Here is a 17,500-nt window from a genome sequence, read left to right on the forward strand (position 1 = left end):
GCATATCAGGTCTCTTACTTAAGTACCTAACTCTGTCTCTAATTTTACACATCCAAGTTTAAAACATTATCAAACGTGCTTTGCATGGATAGGGGTCATATTAGCTCATCAAAGATGAACAGTCAAAGTTTGATCAGGCCAAAACTCCCAAAGGCCAGTGAAATGATGATTTGAGACCAAAATGTGGAGTATTGTTTTAACTGGCTCCAGTTATAAAAGTGCCTATGCTGAGAGCTTGTCTGCATTGCCCCACAGTTTGGACTGTGATGGTGTGAATTGCTGTTTAAAGAGAACTACATAAATGTGAACTATGTATCTTTTAGTTCACGCCCACATGGGGGAGTTAAGTGTGTGCTGCAATTTACATCTCCCTACTCCAAACTGCAGGGCTCTGTAGACATAGACTTAGGGAGAGCTGGAGTTGCATCAATATATTTAGTCCAGGTTCTGCTACCCGTACTCACTTGGAGTAATATCTGTCATGGTCAGTGTGACTGCTTAGGAGAATACTGGTTGATATTGGAGGCAGTCTCTATCTGTGGAGCTTTGCAAATCCTAGTTTGAATGTGGAGCTTGTTTGCCTTCTCTGCTGTCTGTTGCCTCCATATTGAGAGCTAGAACCCACATGAAGTGACAGGAGAAATTCTTGTACCTGGCACAGGGCTAACAATAGAGGGTCATTAAACTTTGATGATCATCCATTCAAATGGTGCATCTTGGAACAAAGAGCTTCTCTACCCAGGGCATACCAGTTTTTCAGTTTGAATCCAGGGAAAAAGTAACTAAGGAAACTATTACCTGGTAAGGGATTTCAATTTCTTAACTAAACTATTCAGAGGGTCACCTCACCAAAGAGGAAGTTGTAAAAGAAAGGATCTTTCACTGGCCACTTTGGAGAGAGAGCAGAAGGAAATTGGCTGCAGAGGAAAGAGACAGATTCATGATTCAGAGGAGAAGTCCTGTTCAGTAAGGTAAGGGGGACCCTGAACACTCCAGAAAGCCCACAGATTGTTTGAGTAGTGAGGAAATTGAAGCAGGGAAATGCAAAAAAGTATTTTTAGTTTTGTTTAGGTCTGCATTATTCTTGTCTCACTAAAGTAAAGAGTAAGTGTTTTTTGAAGCTTTTACAAACCCATGAGACAGTCAGCATTCACTATCATGTTTCCCTGAAGAGCTGAACTGTAAATTCAGAGTGCCCACAAGGTTGGATCTCTGGGAAAGGGTTTACTTAAGGTACTGGAGAGATTGGGGGTGGAACCGCAGCCAATGGGAACTGCTGGGGTGGGGCTGGGCAGTGCCAGGCACAGAGCCCCTGAGCCAGCACTAGCCACTGCAGAAGTCATGGAGGTCACGGAAAGTCACAGGATGCGTGACCTCCGTGACCCACTCACAGCCTTACTCATAGTTATTTGAATGTTACATTAATGAGAAGAGACAGTTGGATGTTTCATTTAATTCAGTATGGACTTAGTCTCTGGATATGTAAAATTTTAGGAAAAAATAATTCCTATTTTAATATTAATACCTCAGTTCTGTTAAGCTGTGGGATGTTGCTGAATCTTCAGATGTTTATTTTCTTTACTATGGCTAAGGATGGGTTGAAGGTTATGCCATATGTCATTGGAAAAGTATTTCTTCATCGATTTGCACTAAGGACTCCAAATTGATCTGTCATCTAGATAAAGTAATAGTTTTGGTTATTCATAATATACTTGTTCCTTGAATAGATGGCTCCAATTAAATTGTTCTTTGAGTGATTGCACATGTCCGTTCCACTCCAGGTGAGTGTGTGTGTCCAGTGCATGGTTATCGGAGATTTTTTTCCCTCCACCAGTACTTGTCAGGCTGTCTCAATTGCCCTCTGCTGCTACACACCACTGCATGCAGGTATAAAGGATGGAGCACCCCCAGCCCCACTTGGTTCCTTCTTACTGCCCATGATGGTTGTTGGAGTGATTACAGACTTGTAACTGCAAGTTCTTCTCTCATTCCTAGTAAAATATACCCATTTTTATTTAGAGTAGTCTCCTAGTTAGAGTTTTAGGTGATGGTTAATTATAGGTTTTAGTTTTTAGGTTATAGACTGACCAGTTCAGTTTTCAGTACTGGTACCGGTGTCAGAATGATCCCTCATTTTTTATTATGTTGCTCATGCAGCAAACCAATGCCAGTGAATGTTCCGCACCCCAACTGCCTTAAGTGCTTGGAGGAGCCCCAGGTGTGTGACACATGTCACATTTTTAAAGGATTTAAGCTTTGCTCAAAAAAGGAAAGAGCGGCTGGGCTTAAGTGTATTCTTATGGAGGAGGTGCTCTGTCCTCCCTTGGAGCTGTCCAGTTTGCAGCCAGCACTGGGTATGTCAGCACTGACACAGAGTGGTCCACCAAAGTTATCTGAGTTGAGAGCTCAGTCACCATCACTGATGCTGAGGAAGAAGTACAAGACATCCAAGAACTTGGTATCTCACTCATCAAGATACCCAGTACTGAAGCCTTCTAAAGGCAAGAGAGCTGGGAGGGTCAATTGAAAGGAGGCCCTCCCTGAAACACACTTCAGCTAAAACTGGGTAGTCAACTCCAGAACCTGTGCCAGAGCTGTCAAGACCGACCTCTGAAGTGCCTATTACAGCATCGTGAGACTATCTTTCAGTGCCTCAGGTCCAAGAAGCATTACTGGCACTGTCAACCCTGGAGGCATATGCAGCTGCTAGAGAGCTACTTAACCTTTCGGTGCTGGTTTTTCTGGCAGTGCAGGAAGGATATCAGCTGGTACAGGTGCCTAGGAACCCTACTCTGGCTCCTCTGAAGCATGTGGTACTGATGCCACCTACACTTTCTTACCTTGGAAAACCGTACAGTTGAGATGGAATCCTGCTATGATTTCTCCAGTGTCTCCATCTCTGGGTTCTGGCCCTCAGTCTCCATTACCAATGGGTTCTATTCTCCCATTATTGGAAGACTCAGATTCTTCATCCTCTTCAGACTCAGAGATTGGGTCCTGTGTCCCAGCCTAGGCAGGACATACATCCTTTATTGGGGACTTATGGTCTATAGTTCCTACACCAAAAAGTGTAGCGCTTATTCAGTCTACCTTTGCTATGCTGGGGCTCCTAGTTAGTGTGGACAAAATATTTCTGAAACCAGTCCAGATAATAGAATTTATTGGAGTGGTCCTGTACTCTATGAAGGTCAAAGGTTTTCTACAGCAATTGAGGTTAGATGTGCTGCGGGGCTTGGTTCTGAAACTAAAAGCTCATCCTGTCACCACAGTATGCAGCTGCCTCAGGCTCCTAGTCACATGGTGGTGCGTAGCTATGTAGTGCAGCACACCGACTGTACCTCAGATAGTTTCAAGGATGGCTATCTTCCATGTATTCCCTGAGCCATCATCGTCTAGATTTGGGTACCAGTGCTAATCTTGTCCTCCCTGGACTGGTGGCTGAACCCTTTGAGAGTTTGTATGGTGGTCCCCTTTACTTCTCCACAGCTAGCCCTCACTTTAGGCTCAGATGCATTGGCCCTGGGTTGGGGATCCCACATTGGGATCCTGGAGACTCGGGGTCTTTGGTCTGCCCAAGATTTGAAGATGCATATGAATGTCAGGAAATTGTGAACTGTTCATCTAGCTCATTTAACCTTCCTTCCACTTATCAAGGGAAAAAATCTGCTAGTGTTAACAGACAACACAGCAACTTTGTTTTATTTGAAGAGGCAGGGTGAAGCCTGGTCTACTTGATTGTGCCAGGAGGTGATTCTCCTTTGGGGATTCTCTATCGCCATCTCCATCTCCATCTCCGTCTCAGAGCTGCTTACCTTCCAGGGATGTAGAATACACTGACAGATCAGTTAAGCAGGTCCTTTACCGATTACTACGAATGGTCACTGTATCTATTGGACTAGATAACACACAGCATCCACGGCTTTCCTGGTACAAGTACCTATTCTGGACATTTGCAAAGTGGCAACTTAGTTTTCAGTGCACATGTTTGCCCATTATTATATTATTGCCATCTCTCCAGGAATGATGCCAGATTTGGGCATCTTGTTCTACAATCACTGTTCACGTAGACTCCAAGTCCACCTGCAGACCAAACTGCTTGTGAGCCATCTACATTGGAATGGACATATGCAACCACTCAAAGAAGAAAAAATGGTAACTAACCTTTCTGTAATTGTTGTTGTTCGAGATATGTTGCATGTATCCATACCACAACCCACCCTCCTACCTCTCTCTATCGTAAGAAGGAACTGAAGGGAGTTGGGGTGGCTCCCCCTTTATACCTGAAGACAGTGGCGTGTGGCAGCAAAGGAAATTTTAACTTCCCCAACAGGTTCCATTGAGGGGGAAAAAATCTCTGACAACTATGAACTCATTATGCATTTACCTACTGTGGAATGGAAATGCACAATACCTCTTGAGGAATAACAATTAAAAATGGTTACTGACCTTTCTGTCCTATTATTAAGTTACAAAAGTTAATTGTGGCTTAAGTTTTGAGAAGTGTCTTGGGATTTTTGTGAATTTGAAACTTGATTCTTAATTTTGAAAAAAGTAAACTTCTTGTCCCTTTTATTTTTGCACAGTTTAGTGTACTTTTTAAGTTCTCCAGTGTGAGGACAATAATAACTTTTCTTTACCAAGATTTTGTTTCAGATTTTTAGATAAAGTAATAAACTTTCATTTTGTAAATAAGATGCACAGTAAGAATGTATGTGTGCTTTTTTCCCAGGGTTATTTTAGTGGAATCTACAACTTACTTAACTGTGCCTGAGCAATTGGATCAAGCCAGCCAAGTAAAGCAAGGCAAAACACAGAGGTAGGTTTTAAAATTCAGTTACTGATTGTATATTGTGGTGTAATACAACTTAATTGGTATAACATCTTGTATATATCTGTATCCCTAAACTTTCAAGAATTACGAAATGTGATTTTGGCATATGTTAGAAATTCTATAACATTTATGAAAAGACATTTTATAAATGAAAGAATATTGTCAGAGGCACTGGAAAAAGATATATATTTTTAAATTAAGATCTGAAGAGATGAAAATTTGTTGAGTATGGGAGATAAGGGAAAAGGTGGGCTTCTGCTGTTTCTTCCTACCACTGAACAAGTAAATGTTAGAGCTAAAGTGGTGATTTGTGAAAGGACAGAGAGGACAATAGTGCTAAATGAGTGGAGGAAGTGGGGAGAGGAACCAGTCTGCTTTAGTGACATTTTAAGTTCATCTGGAGGCTGAAAACAAGGAAAAGTTCTTTTGGATTGGACTGGGTCCTGAACTGAACAGGCTGAACATGTTTCAGGAGGGGATGAGATCTTCACATTTTTTTTAGCATATGAGAAGGCAGGTGACAAAATTCTGCACGTTCTAGAGTTTTAAATCCTATAGCTTTAGGAGGCCATAGACTATGGATTTTCAAAAATGAAGATGAGCAGAAATTAATGCAAGTGCAGAGATCTAAGTTGAGGCAGTTATATGCACAGCCATTGTTTCATAGGTGACCATAGACAGATTTTCTGATGTATGAGGTGTGGAAGGAGAAGAGTTCAAGGTCGAGATGACGATGCTGGTAAAAATGACCTAGAGTAGATGATATAGAGGCAAGTTACATTCTGAGTGAAGGAGGAATGTTAAAGAAAGAAAGTACTATGTTTAAGGATTCTCATATTGCCCAAAAGAAATACTTCTGTCTTCACCATCTCTAGCTGACAGGAAGTGATACAAATATCCACAAATTTATTTGTCAGGACAAAAGAAGTGGAACAAGAAGAAGTTATTGTATGGGTGAGGGAGACTGATGTATATCACCAAGTTTGATAGTTACGGATATAAGTAAGGAGAAGATAGAAAAGAGGTTTGAGAACTAAAGCTTGTGGACTCTGTACAAATGACTGTCTTGGCACAGCAGAGGAACTGCCACAGGCATATGAAGCAATACTGTTAACTTGCCAAGAAATTTAGAATTACTTATGGTTAAGAACATTACTTTTCAAATCATAGAATGAAATATAATTTGAAATATTCAGTTTACTTTCTAAGTATTCTTAACAGTAAAACGTCCTGTTCACATATTATAGGAGCTAGCTATACAGATGGCATATTATTATTTATTTTCCTGTCAGTCCAGGGTTCATTTAATTTATTCATAAGACATATTCATGATTCTAGGTTTCTCTGTGATGATAACATGTAAACTACAAACAATGTAACTGAAGTTTAATAAATCTGGGTTCTGGTGAACCAAGGCAATAACAAGTTCCAGAGTTGAAAACACTTCAAGAAAAATGCCCAATCAGCAGCTGTCTCACACTTAAAATAGGTGTGGAAGAGGATCCAGCTCAAGTGCCTCTACTGATCACAACTGCAGCAGTAATGCATGAGAAGGGTAACCTCAGAGGTAGCCACATCCCAAACAATTTAAGCTTTTCATGCGAACACTTAGGATAATGCCCTGATCCTAACTGGTGCTTTGTATATGTATATGTTGCCAATGTAGTGTGTAATGCTTCCTTAATGCAGCAATTGGTACTAACTTCTAAATGATTCCAAGGTTTAGCCCCATGTAAAACCAATCGCAGCAGTCTAGTATTGGCAACAAAAGTATAGATAACTGTAGCATAGTCAACATCCACGGAAAGCAGTCATATCATAGTAGTTTCACCAACTGTAGATTAGAAAAATATTCTTGATCACAATTACTACTTTAACTATTTGGATCAAATAAGACCTCCAAACTGAGCCTGTGGGACAAATGCTGGGCAAGTTGGCTCACCGGTACTTCGGGTTGATTACTCCATTTTACTAACATTAGCTCAATCTTGTCTAATTATCTTAATCCATCTCTCAAATGTCCTTGATCCAGACTTAGAGTCATAGTTTTATAGATTCTAAGGCCAGAAGGGACCGTTTTGATCATCTAGTCTGAGACCCTGTGCAGCATAAGCTGTAGAACTTCCCCAAAATAATTCCTACAACATATGTTTTAGCAAAAAATCCAATCTTGATTTTAAAATGGTCAATGACATACAATCTGCCAGAACCCTTGGTATATTGTTCAAATGATTAGTTACTCTCATCATTTAAAAACTTATGCTTTATTTCCAGTCTGAATTTGTCTAGTTTCAATTTTCAGCCATTGGATCATGTTAGACCTTTCTCTGTTAGATTGAGGAGCCTAGTATAAAATATTTGTTCCCTATGTAGATACTTCTAGACTAATCAAGTCACCTCTTGCCCTTCTCTTTGCTAAGCTAAACAGATAGAGCTCTTTGAATCTGTCACTATAAGGGATGTTTTCTAATCCTTTAATCATTCTTATGGGTCTTTTCTGAACCTTCTCAAATTTATCAATATCCCTCTTGAATTATGAGCACCAGAACAGGATTCCAGCAGCAGTCATACGAGTGCCAAATACAGAGGTGAAAATAACCTCTCCACTCATGTTCACTTGATAATCCACCTCCCACAAATCTCTTTCAGGGTCACTGCTTCCCAGGATAGATGCCCCCATTCTATAAGTATGGCCTACATTTTTGTTCCTTGATGTATACATTTACATTTAACCATATTAAAACACCAAGTTTACAAAGTGATCCGAATCACTCTAAATCAGTGACCTGTCCTTTTCATTATTTTCATATATCGTTTTTTTTTCAGATCATTTATAAAATAATTAAATAGTATAGTGCCAAAAATCGATTCCTGCAAGACCCAAATGGAAACAGATCTAGGTGATGATGCATCTGAAGAAGTGGGGTTTTTACCCACAAAAGCTTATGCCCAAATAATCTGTTAGTCTTCAAGGTGCCACCGGATTCCTCATTGATTTTGAAATCTATCAGTTAGCCAGTTTTCAATCCATTTAGTGTTAACTTTATGTTATATTCTAGTTTTTTAATCAGAATGTCATGATGTATCAAGTCAAACATCTCAAAGAAGTCTAAGCATATTAAGTCAACCCTATTCCCATTGTCAGTCAAATTTGTAATCTCATTAAAAAAGATATTAAGTTAATATGACCAGATCTATTGTCAATAAACCCATGCTAATTTTCAGTAATTACACTACCTTCTTTTAGTGCATTATTAATCAAGTCCTGTATTTGCCATTCCATTATGTTGCCTGGGATCAATATCGGACTGACAGGCCTGTAATTATCCAGGTCATTCCATTTACCCTTTTAAAAAATTGGCACAACATTAGCTTTTTTCCAGTCTTCTGGAACTTCCCCACTGTTCCAAGACTTACCGAAAATCAATATTAATGGTCCAGTGAGTTCCTCAGCTAGCTCTTTTAAAATTCTTGGATGCAAGTTATCTGGACCTGCTGATTTAAAAATGTCTGACTATAGTAGCTTTTATTTAATATGCTCAAACATACTAGAGGAATGGCAAGACTGTTATCCTCACCATATGATGAGACTGCATCATCTGTTTTTCTCCAAATACAGAAGAGAAATATTTATTGAAGACCTCTCTCTTTTCTGCACTATTAATGATAATTCTACCATTTCTATCTAGTAATGGCATAATACCATTGTCAAAATTCTTTTTCTTCCTAATATATTTAAGAAACTTCTTATTTCCCCTAATTTTGCTGGCCATAGAGTTCACCTTTTGTTCTTTGGCTTCCCTTATCAATTTTCTACAATTCCTAAATTCTGATTTATATTCCTTACTATCAACTTCTCCTTCCTTCCATTTGTGTGTGTGTAGATGTGTGTGTATATATATTTTAGAGCTGCCTGCTCCTCTCCTTCTTAAACCAAGTTGGTTTTTTTTAGCCATCATGGCTTTCTTTCTCAGTTGTGGGATTGTGGCTTTTGGGCATCTAATACAGTGTCCTTAAATGGTTCCCAATTATCGTTCAAATTTTTCTGATTAAATTCTTCCCAGCTGACATAGCTCATCATTATTTTCACCTTCACTATTGAAGTGCCAAGTATATAGAGTATATATAGTTTACTGTTCTGGAGCTTTTTCTGTTTGCACATTATAAATTTGATCATGTCAGGATCATTTGTACCTAAGCTACCATTAACTTTTTTAGTTCTGTGATTAGTTCCTCTTTATCTGTTAGGGCAAGGTCTAATATAGAAGTTACCCCTGCTTGCTGCAACACTTTTTGAGTGAGGAAATTGTCATATACAATGTTTTGAAATTCAAAGGACGTTACGTAGATGCTGTGCATCAGATTCTGCATTCTCTTACACTGGCATGCAATTGGTGTGGAGCATCAATCCCTTTTTCTAAGTGGGCCAGGTGTGGTGGAACTGTCAGGCTGGGTGTCTTCAGTTTACACCACAGAGGATATCCCCTCATTGGCCCACCCCCCATCTCGGCTTTAAACAGACTAGAGTAATGAAATAGGAAACTGTGCATGCCCGGCTGAGAGCAGGCTCAGGCAGAAGATTGATTGCCCCACATTACCTTCTGAAACCTTTTATAGAAAAAGGAATAGAGCCTCTGAAGCAATTCCATTGACATTTGCAGACATCAACAAAAACCTGTAGTCAGGAACATCAGAAACTGCTCAGATACATGCAAAAAATGAGCACAGGCCCTTTAGCTAATTCACCGTCAGGAGATAATCAACCAAATTAACAATTGCAATTTCTTTCCCATGCCCAGGCCTAAATATGATTTGAAATAGGATTCAGGAAACCTTACCACATCAGAAATCACTAGGATTGCTCTGCCACAACTTTCCCTATGTTTTTACATTGATGAATCCTCCATGTGTGTTCTTAACAATGAACGTTTCTGCAACTGAAAATAAATAACCCGCAGAGTTTGAAATAGTAAAGAAAAAACTGCATGTGCAATATACACTCTGGTATAATAAAAAAACTCTGTGTTCGATAGTTTTGTTTTGATCAGACCAGAAATCATGTGTTATTTGTACTGTAGTTGTGCCCAGAGACGCCAGTCAAGATGGGGGCCCATTGTGCTGAGCACTGTATAAACAAACTGTAAGACAATCCTCCCCTCCCCCGCAAAACAACTTACATCTTGTCCATATTTAGAATTTAACAGGTAGCTATAAAACACAATGGAAGGGAGAGAATGGGGCCGGGGGGTGTAGAATGATGGAAAGGAAAAAAGTTACATTTATTAGCTAAGCTTGGATGTCATAGTTTGATTTTAAAATAAATAATTGGACAGTATATATTAGAGACTTGCTAACCATCCTTTTACCTTACCATTAGCATTAGGGAGTTTATCATGGGTGTCATTAGAAGGGTTTTATGACCGTACAAACTAATTGGAGAATTAAAAAATCCTTGCCTTGATTAAATATTTTCAGAACTGCTCATTTAAAAAAGAAAGAAATGAAAAATTGTTAGTTTTTCTCAAGGACAGTCCTGTCAGCATACAGTATATGGCAAATTGTTGTTAGTTTACTTTCTCATTGCAATTTTTTTTAAAAATTAATTATTTAGAATACCAAGAAATATTCTTACATTTCTGAGTTTGGTTCTCCAGAAGGTTACATCTCCAGCCAGGTTAATGAGTGAAGGAAGGGGTCATACTAAACAAAGTGGAACAACCAGTATTTCTTATTGTCATAAGACAAACAATAGATATAAATGTTGTACGTTGTTCCAGTGTGTAAATGTAGAAGATTGTGAGAGTTGTCAGTCCAATGTTAATATCTTTATTCTATTATCTTCCACAAGTGCATTTTAGAAAGATACTACTAGGAGAGATTACAGTTCTGCTCAATAATTGATATAGTGTAAATTGTTTATGCTAATTTAAAACATTCTACCTGATTTTAGCTGTTTCTATAATATTAGTTACTATCCTGAGTTTTGTGGGAACATCAAAGCTCTGGTCTGCATTATAGGGTTAGGTCATTCCGTCAACCTAAAGGGCTTTTAAAATTAACTTCTGTACTCCTCCCCAGCGAGGGGAGTAGTGCTAAAATCGACCTTGTTGTGCTCTTCTAATTGCCCTGGTGTCTGGCTGCTCAACATCAGATGCCAGGCGATTTGCCACAGCCTCCCATCCTGCCATAAACGTCTCCCCGTTACTCTCATAGGGTATGTCTACACTATAAAATTATGTCGATTCTATAGAAGTCGATTTTTAGAAATTGATTTTATACAGTCGATTGCATATGTCCACACTAAGCGCATTAAGTCAGTGGAGTGCATCCTCACTACTGTGGTTAGCATCAGTTTACGGGGTGGTGCACTGAGTAGCTATCCCACAGTTCCCACAGTCTCCTTTAACCTACTGGAATTCTGAGTTAAGCTCCCAATGCCTGATGGGGTAAAAAATTGTCTCGGGTGGTTTTGGGTACATGTCATCAGTTGCCCCTCCCTCTGTGAAAGCAACAGCAGACAATCATTTTGCATCAGGCACCAGGGTGATTAGAAGAGCACAGCAAGGCACACTGTGAATCACAGAGGCTTTGAAAACCAGTTGCTGTGGTATGGCATCTGCACAGGTAATTTAGGAAAAAAGGCAACTGACAACATGTACCCAAAGCCACGTGTAACGATGTTTTTGCCCCATCAGGCATTGGGATCTTAACCCAGAATTCCAATGGGTGGTGGAGACTGCGGGAATTGTGGGATAGCTACGTACAGTGTACCACTCTATAAGTTGGTGCTAACTATGGTAGTGAGGACGCACCCTGATGACTTAATGCGCTTAGTGTGGACATACGCAATTGATTTCTAAAAGTCGACTTCTATAAAATCGATCTAATTTTGTAGTGTAGACATACCCATAGACTATATCCTGCAAGGACATGGGATTTTAGTGAATATTTTGTGTTGAGCTGTTTGCCAATACATGGTTCAGTATTTCTAAGTATGTTAGTAAACTGTTCCCTTGGATTCCTTCTCTCATTAATAATACATTCCCTTGCTTCTATCTTCCTAAGTTTACTGATGAAGATCCTATATAGATTTAGATATGCCTGTGGTACCTGTCACTCTTCAACTTTACTGTACACCACAGGGATGCATATAAAGAGCAAAATAATTCTGGTTTGGTGTGTGGGTGTACTAGAGAGAAAGTGGAGTCAGAATGTTTCTTTCAGCCTTTCTTCCCCCTGCCAACACACCTCTCTGACTAAAACAGGGTTCAGATATGATCTTGGAAAGTAGCTGTCATGTCTGTTGGTTCTCTGTGGCCCTAAAGGAATGTGGTCAGCTAGCATGGGTGCAGTCAGGCCTTTAACCTCCTCCTACACATACACATGTTGTTGTCAGTGGGCAGTAGGTGGGAGTGTACAATTCTTTGTTTTGGAGCAGCAGTAAGGCACCGTGTGCACATCTTGCAGGCAGGAAGGGTCAAGAACCTATCACTTTTCGGCAACTCCTTTGCTCACCCACATCACATCATACTCAAAAAGGAAGAATTTTGTCTTTTGGTAGCCCATCAAATCAGCCCAATGCATATCTGTGGTATCTGTATCTGATGAACATTGAATAAATCCTATTGAGTAACAATTTGCAATTTGCTCTTACTGGTGAAAAAAGACTATGTGTGGTTTAATTTTCACAGTGTTTCTTTTTAATAGCCCCATTTTAACAGTCATTTCCTCACATAACATTTAGGCAGCTTATTGTCTTTACAGTGATTCTGCTGCAGTTGCCACAGTTTAGGAAATCGTAAGTTCTGCATTCTGTATCAAAGGTGTGATGCTGAAAGACGTGAAATTCTGTATATCAAAAACATGTTTCTGTATCGTTTATATAAAAGGAAATCTGTATTCATAAGTATAGAATAAAAAGTATTTTATTTTCAGGTAGTCTACAGAATAGTTTCCTTTTATTTATTTTTTTAATGGCCTCCAAATACAGCTGTTAAAATGGATTTCAAGGGCAATACACTGAGAGGATTTTACATGCCTATTTTGATACAATGTTCAGATGCTTTTTTAACCAAGCAAGGCTAACAACTTATTTTAAGCCAGAGCCTATAACTACCAAATTCAGTATGTAATAACTGTATGGTATGAGCTGGCTCTTCAAAATTTATTGCTAGGAGAGAAAGATTTTGTATATGGATAATTTAATATTATTTGAGTCTAGAGCTAAAAATTTATTCACAGTAATTCCTTGAGATACATTACAACATCCATTCCCAGTGTCAATATACTCTTCCTTGTACTTGCTATAAAATAAAAAAAAGTCCATTCAACAAATTAAACTGTGCAAGTTTAGCTTACCGTAACAACAATGGGTATTACAGTAACTCCTCACTTAACATTGTAGCTATGTTCCTGAAAAATGCGACTTTAAGTGAAACGATGTTAAATGAATCCAATTTTCCCCTAAGATTTAAATCCCCTAAAATGTAAATGCAGGGGATTAGGTTCCAATGACATTTTTTGGGGGCAGACAAAAGGCATTATATACTGTATAGTACTGTACTTTACTGTACTGTGGTGGGGAGGTGCCCCTGGCTTACCCCTGGGGCTGGGAGTGCAGGGTCTGGGAGGGAGTTAGGGTGCAGGACGGTGCTCAGGGTGGGGGTGTGGGAGGAGGCTCAGGGCTGGGGCAAGCAAGAGGTACAGAGCACTTACCTGGTGCAGTTTCTGTTTGGTGTAGGGGGTGTGCAGGTGGCTCTGCACAGTGCACAGCACTTCCCCTATGGCCGCAATTCTGGGAGCTGCCCACCCCCTTCCTGGCAGGCAGGGCCACCCGGAACACAGGGGCTTTAGGGGCTGCAGGGCCCTGGGATAAGGGGGCCCTGGGGCCCTGGCCTACAGCTCTAAAGCCCCTTTTGGAATATGGCCCTGCGATCACGGGCTGGAGGACTCAGGAGGAGCAGGGGCAGTCGTGCAGCCAGTGGCAGGAGAGAAGCGGTGCTTTCTCCTTCAAAGCGTCACTTCTCTCTGACCAGCTTTGAAGGGCCCGAGTCCTTCAGCCCGTGCTTGCAGTGCTGCATTCTGAAAGGGGCTTTTGGAACTGCAGGCCAGGGCCCTGGGGCCCCCTTAGCCCAGGCCCCTGCAGCCCCTGCATTCTGGGTGGCCCTGCCTGTGGCAGGGAGGTGGGGGGCTTCTCTCTTTGCTCCCTCTCTCCCTCCTTCCCTCTCAGAAAGTCCTAAGTGCCGCCAAATAGCTGTTTGGCAGCAGGGGAAGCTCTGGAAGGGAGGGAGGGAGGGAGGGAGGGGGAGGAGGTGGAGGAAAGGAATTTGTGCAATGCTCCCTTGTAAAGTTAGCCAATTGACATTATAAGGGAGCATTGCTCAACTTTAAATGAGTATGTTCCCTAATGGAGCAGCGACGTAACTTCGAAACAACGTTAAGCGGGAGGACGTTAAGTGAGGAGTTTCTGTATTTATAAATGACAAAAGAAGAGGATAAAGTAGTACCAAGCAGATAAGATGACAAGAAATGTAATTGCTTCTAAGGGGTTACAGGAAGAATATATAAAATTTGCTGTAAAGTTTGTCTTTATAAAATATGCTAGTAAATTTTAAAATGTAGATATGTGCACAACAACTGATTTTTACCAAATACACTTTGATTAATGACTGTGGGTGAAATCTTGGTTCTATTAAAGTCAATGGGAGTTTTGGCACTGACTTCACTGGGGCCGAATTTCCTTTCATGTACCTAAGATCAAAATAGAACTTAAACTAAAAAAGAATCCTACAGAAAGTGGAAACAGACAAAATGCTAAGGAGTGCAAAAGAATAGCATGAGCATATGGGAGTGGAATCAGAAAGGCTAATCTACAAAATGAGTTGTACCTTGCAAGAGATTTAAAAGACAAGAAGTAGAAGTTTTATAAATACTTTAGGAGCAAGAGAAAGATGAAGAAAAGTGTAGATCCTTTACCTTGTAGGGAAGGAAAACTAATAACTGGTGACATTAAAAATGCCTGTTTTGCTTCAGTCTTCACTAGAAAAGTGCCCACATACTCAATACAATTAATATGAACAAGGAAGGAATGCAAGCCAAAATAGGGAAAGAACAGATTAAAGAATATTTATATAAATTAGATGTAATCAAGTTGGCAGGGCCTGATGAAATTCATCCTATGATACTTAATGAAGTAGCCTTAAGCAATCTCAGAACCATTAGTGATTATCTTCAGGAACTAATGGAGGATGGGTGATGTTCCAGAGAACTGGAGAAGGGCAAGCATAGTACCTATCTTTAAAAAGGAAAACAAAGAGGATCCTGGGGATTATAGACCAGTCAGTCTAACTTTGATACCTGGAAGGATATTGGAACAAATGATTAAACAATCAGTTTGTAAGCACTTGGAGTATAACAGAGCTATAAGGAATAGCCAGCATGGATTTGTCAAGAACAAATGTCAAACCAACTTAATTTCCTTCTTTGACAGAGTTCCTTGCCTAGTGGATGGGGGATGCAATAGATGTGTTGTATCTTGGTTTTTAGTAAGGCTTTTGACACAGTTCTACAGAATGTTCTCATAAGCAAACTGGAGAAATGTGGTCTAGATGAAATTACCATAAGGTGAGTGCACAGCTAGTTGAAAGACCATACTAAAAGAATAGTTATCAATGGTTCGCTGTCAAACTGAGTATATATTTAGTGGGGTTTGCTGAGGGGTTAGTCCTGGATCTGGTACTATGCAATATTTTCATTAATGACTTGGATAATGAGTCGAGAGCATGCTTACAAAATTTGCAGATGACATCATTGTTAAGAACACACTTTGAAGGACAGGATTAGAATTTAAAATGACTGTGACAAATGAGAGACTTGGTCTGAAATCAACAAGATAAAATTCAATAAAGACAAGTGCAAAGTACTTCACTAAGGAAGGAAAAAATCAAATGCACAGCTCCAAGATGGGGAATAACTCACTAGATGGTAGTATTGCTGAGAAGGATCTGGAGGTTATAGTAGATCACAAATTGAATATGAGTCAACAGCGTGATGCAGTTGCAAAAAAAGGCTAATATCATTATGAGGTATATTAAAAGGAGTCAATTATCAGAGGGGTAGCCGTGTTAGTCTGGATCTGTAAAAAGTGACAAAGAGTCCTGTGGCACCTTATGGACTAACAGAAGTATTGGAGCATGAGCTTTCGTGGGGGAATGTAAGACATGGGAGGTAATTGTCCTTGTGTACTAGGCACTGGTGAGGTCTCATTTGGAATACTGTGTCCAGTTCTGGGCTTTAAGAAAGATGTAGACAAATCAGAGAGTCCAGAGGAGAGAAACAAAAATGATAAAAGGTTTAGAAAACCTGACCTATGAGGACATGTGAAAAAAACGTGGGCATATTTAGTTGAAGTTTATTTGGTTCTGCTTTGGTGCATGGAACTGGACTTGATGACTTCTTGAGGTTCTTTCCAGCCTTGCATGATTAGCTCTCCTCCTTCACTAGGTTGAAGACCTACATCTTTTCCTTCATTTTTAAATTGCGCCTAATTTATTTAAAGAACCTGTTCTTATTACAATGTTAGGAGTAACTTATTTTGTGCCTTAGCCTTTCTGATTTTATTCTTACATGCTTGTGCTGTTATTTTGTACATCTCCCTAGGAATTTGTCCATATTTCCACTTTGTGGGATTCATTTTTCATTTTCAGGTCATTAAAGAGCTCCTTATGTAGTCATATTGGCCTCTTGCTGTTCTATCTTTCCTTTGCCTTGGGATAGATGTGACTTTAATATTGTCTTATTGAGAAACTGCCAGATCTCCTGATTATTGATTATTTGTTAAAGAAGTCATTTAATACTATACTGGATCCAAGTAAATACCTGGGGGGGTGGGGGTTGGTATGTTNGAGGGGTGGTTTAACTCTCCTGTTCCATTAAACATTATTAAAGTTGCAACCAGCCAATTAAAAAGCATTCTCCCAATGATGTTTTGGCTGAGTAATGGGTGCAGAATACTAGTGCCACTATTATAAGTAGAATTTGCACTGTTAAGGAGACCTATTTTGAGCATTGTAGAACCGAGTATAACAGTAGTGGTTATATGGAATTGCAGATGCTTGTCTAGTAAAGTGTGAACATTTGGAAATGTATCTTTTTGCCCATTTAATGGCAGACTACAAGTGCACAGGTCAGCTTTTTTCAGTTAATTGGTATAGTACATTTGTGTACACTCTTGCAGTAGGTCAGGTACAGAAAGCAAAAACTTATATAATTTCCATTCCAGTCACACTTTCCACTTTCTAGTCACTTGTAAGGGACCTAAAGTAATCCTTTTAAATTAGAAAATGGGGCGGGGGGCGAAGTGGTGTTGGGGCTTATGGTTCCCAGTCACAGTCATGCACATACAATTTTATATGGAAAATAGTAAAGTTGATTCCTAACCGGACTATTCTAGATGGTAATTGTCAGAAGAAGAAACTAAGTAAGAAAAACCTAGAGTGCTAAGGGAATCCATATCCAGTGTATCTTAAAGGGGAAAATATTCTGGTGCAAAAAACAAAACATAATTAGTTTTCCATGGAAAGCATTGTCTCTGTCTGCATAGACAGTTTTTATTTGGGGGGAAAAAATGGCGAGAAATCAGAACTAGGAACAAAAACTAGCACAAGAGTG

General features: G+C 39.7%; 1 protein-coding gene across 3 annotated transcripts in view; it reads left to right on the plus strand.

Annotated features, from left to right (window-relative positions):
• The window catches only part of CFAP47 (cilia and flagella associated protein 47), a 761,390-nt gene that overhangs the window by 297,772 nt on the left and 446,118 nt on the right, over positions 1-17,500 (plus strand). For all 3 annotated transcript variants that reach the window (XM_032799255.2, XM_075059737.1, XM_075059740.1), the window contains exon 40: positions 4,730-4,816. In XM_032799255.2, the coding sequence (XP_032655146.1) occupies positions 4,730-4,816 (87 nt within the window). The remainder of the gene's footprint in view (positions 1-4,729; positions 4,817-17,500) is intronic.

Source organism: Chelonoidis abingdonii, chromosome 1, assembly GCF_003597395.2.
Source record: "Chelonoidis abingdonii isolate Lonesome George chromosome 1, CheloAbing_2.0, whole genome shotgun sequence".
NCBI classification, from domain to species: domain Eukaryota; kingdom Metazoa; phylum Chordata; order Testudines; family Testudinidae; genus Chelonoidis; species Chelonoidis abingdonii.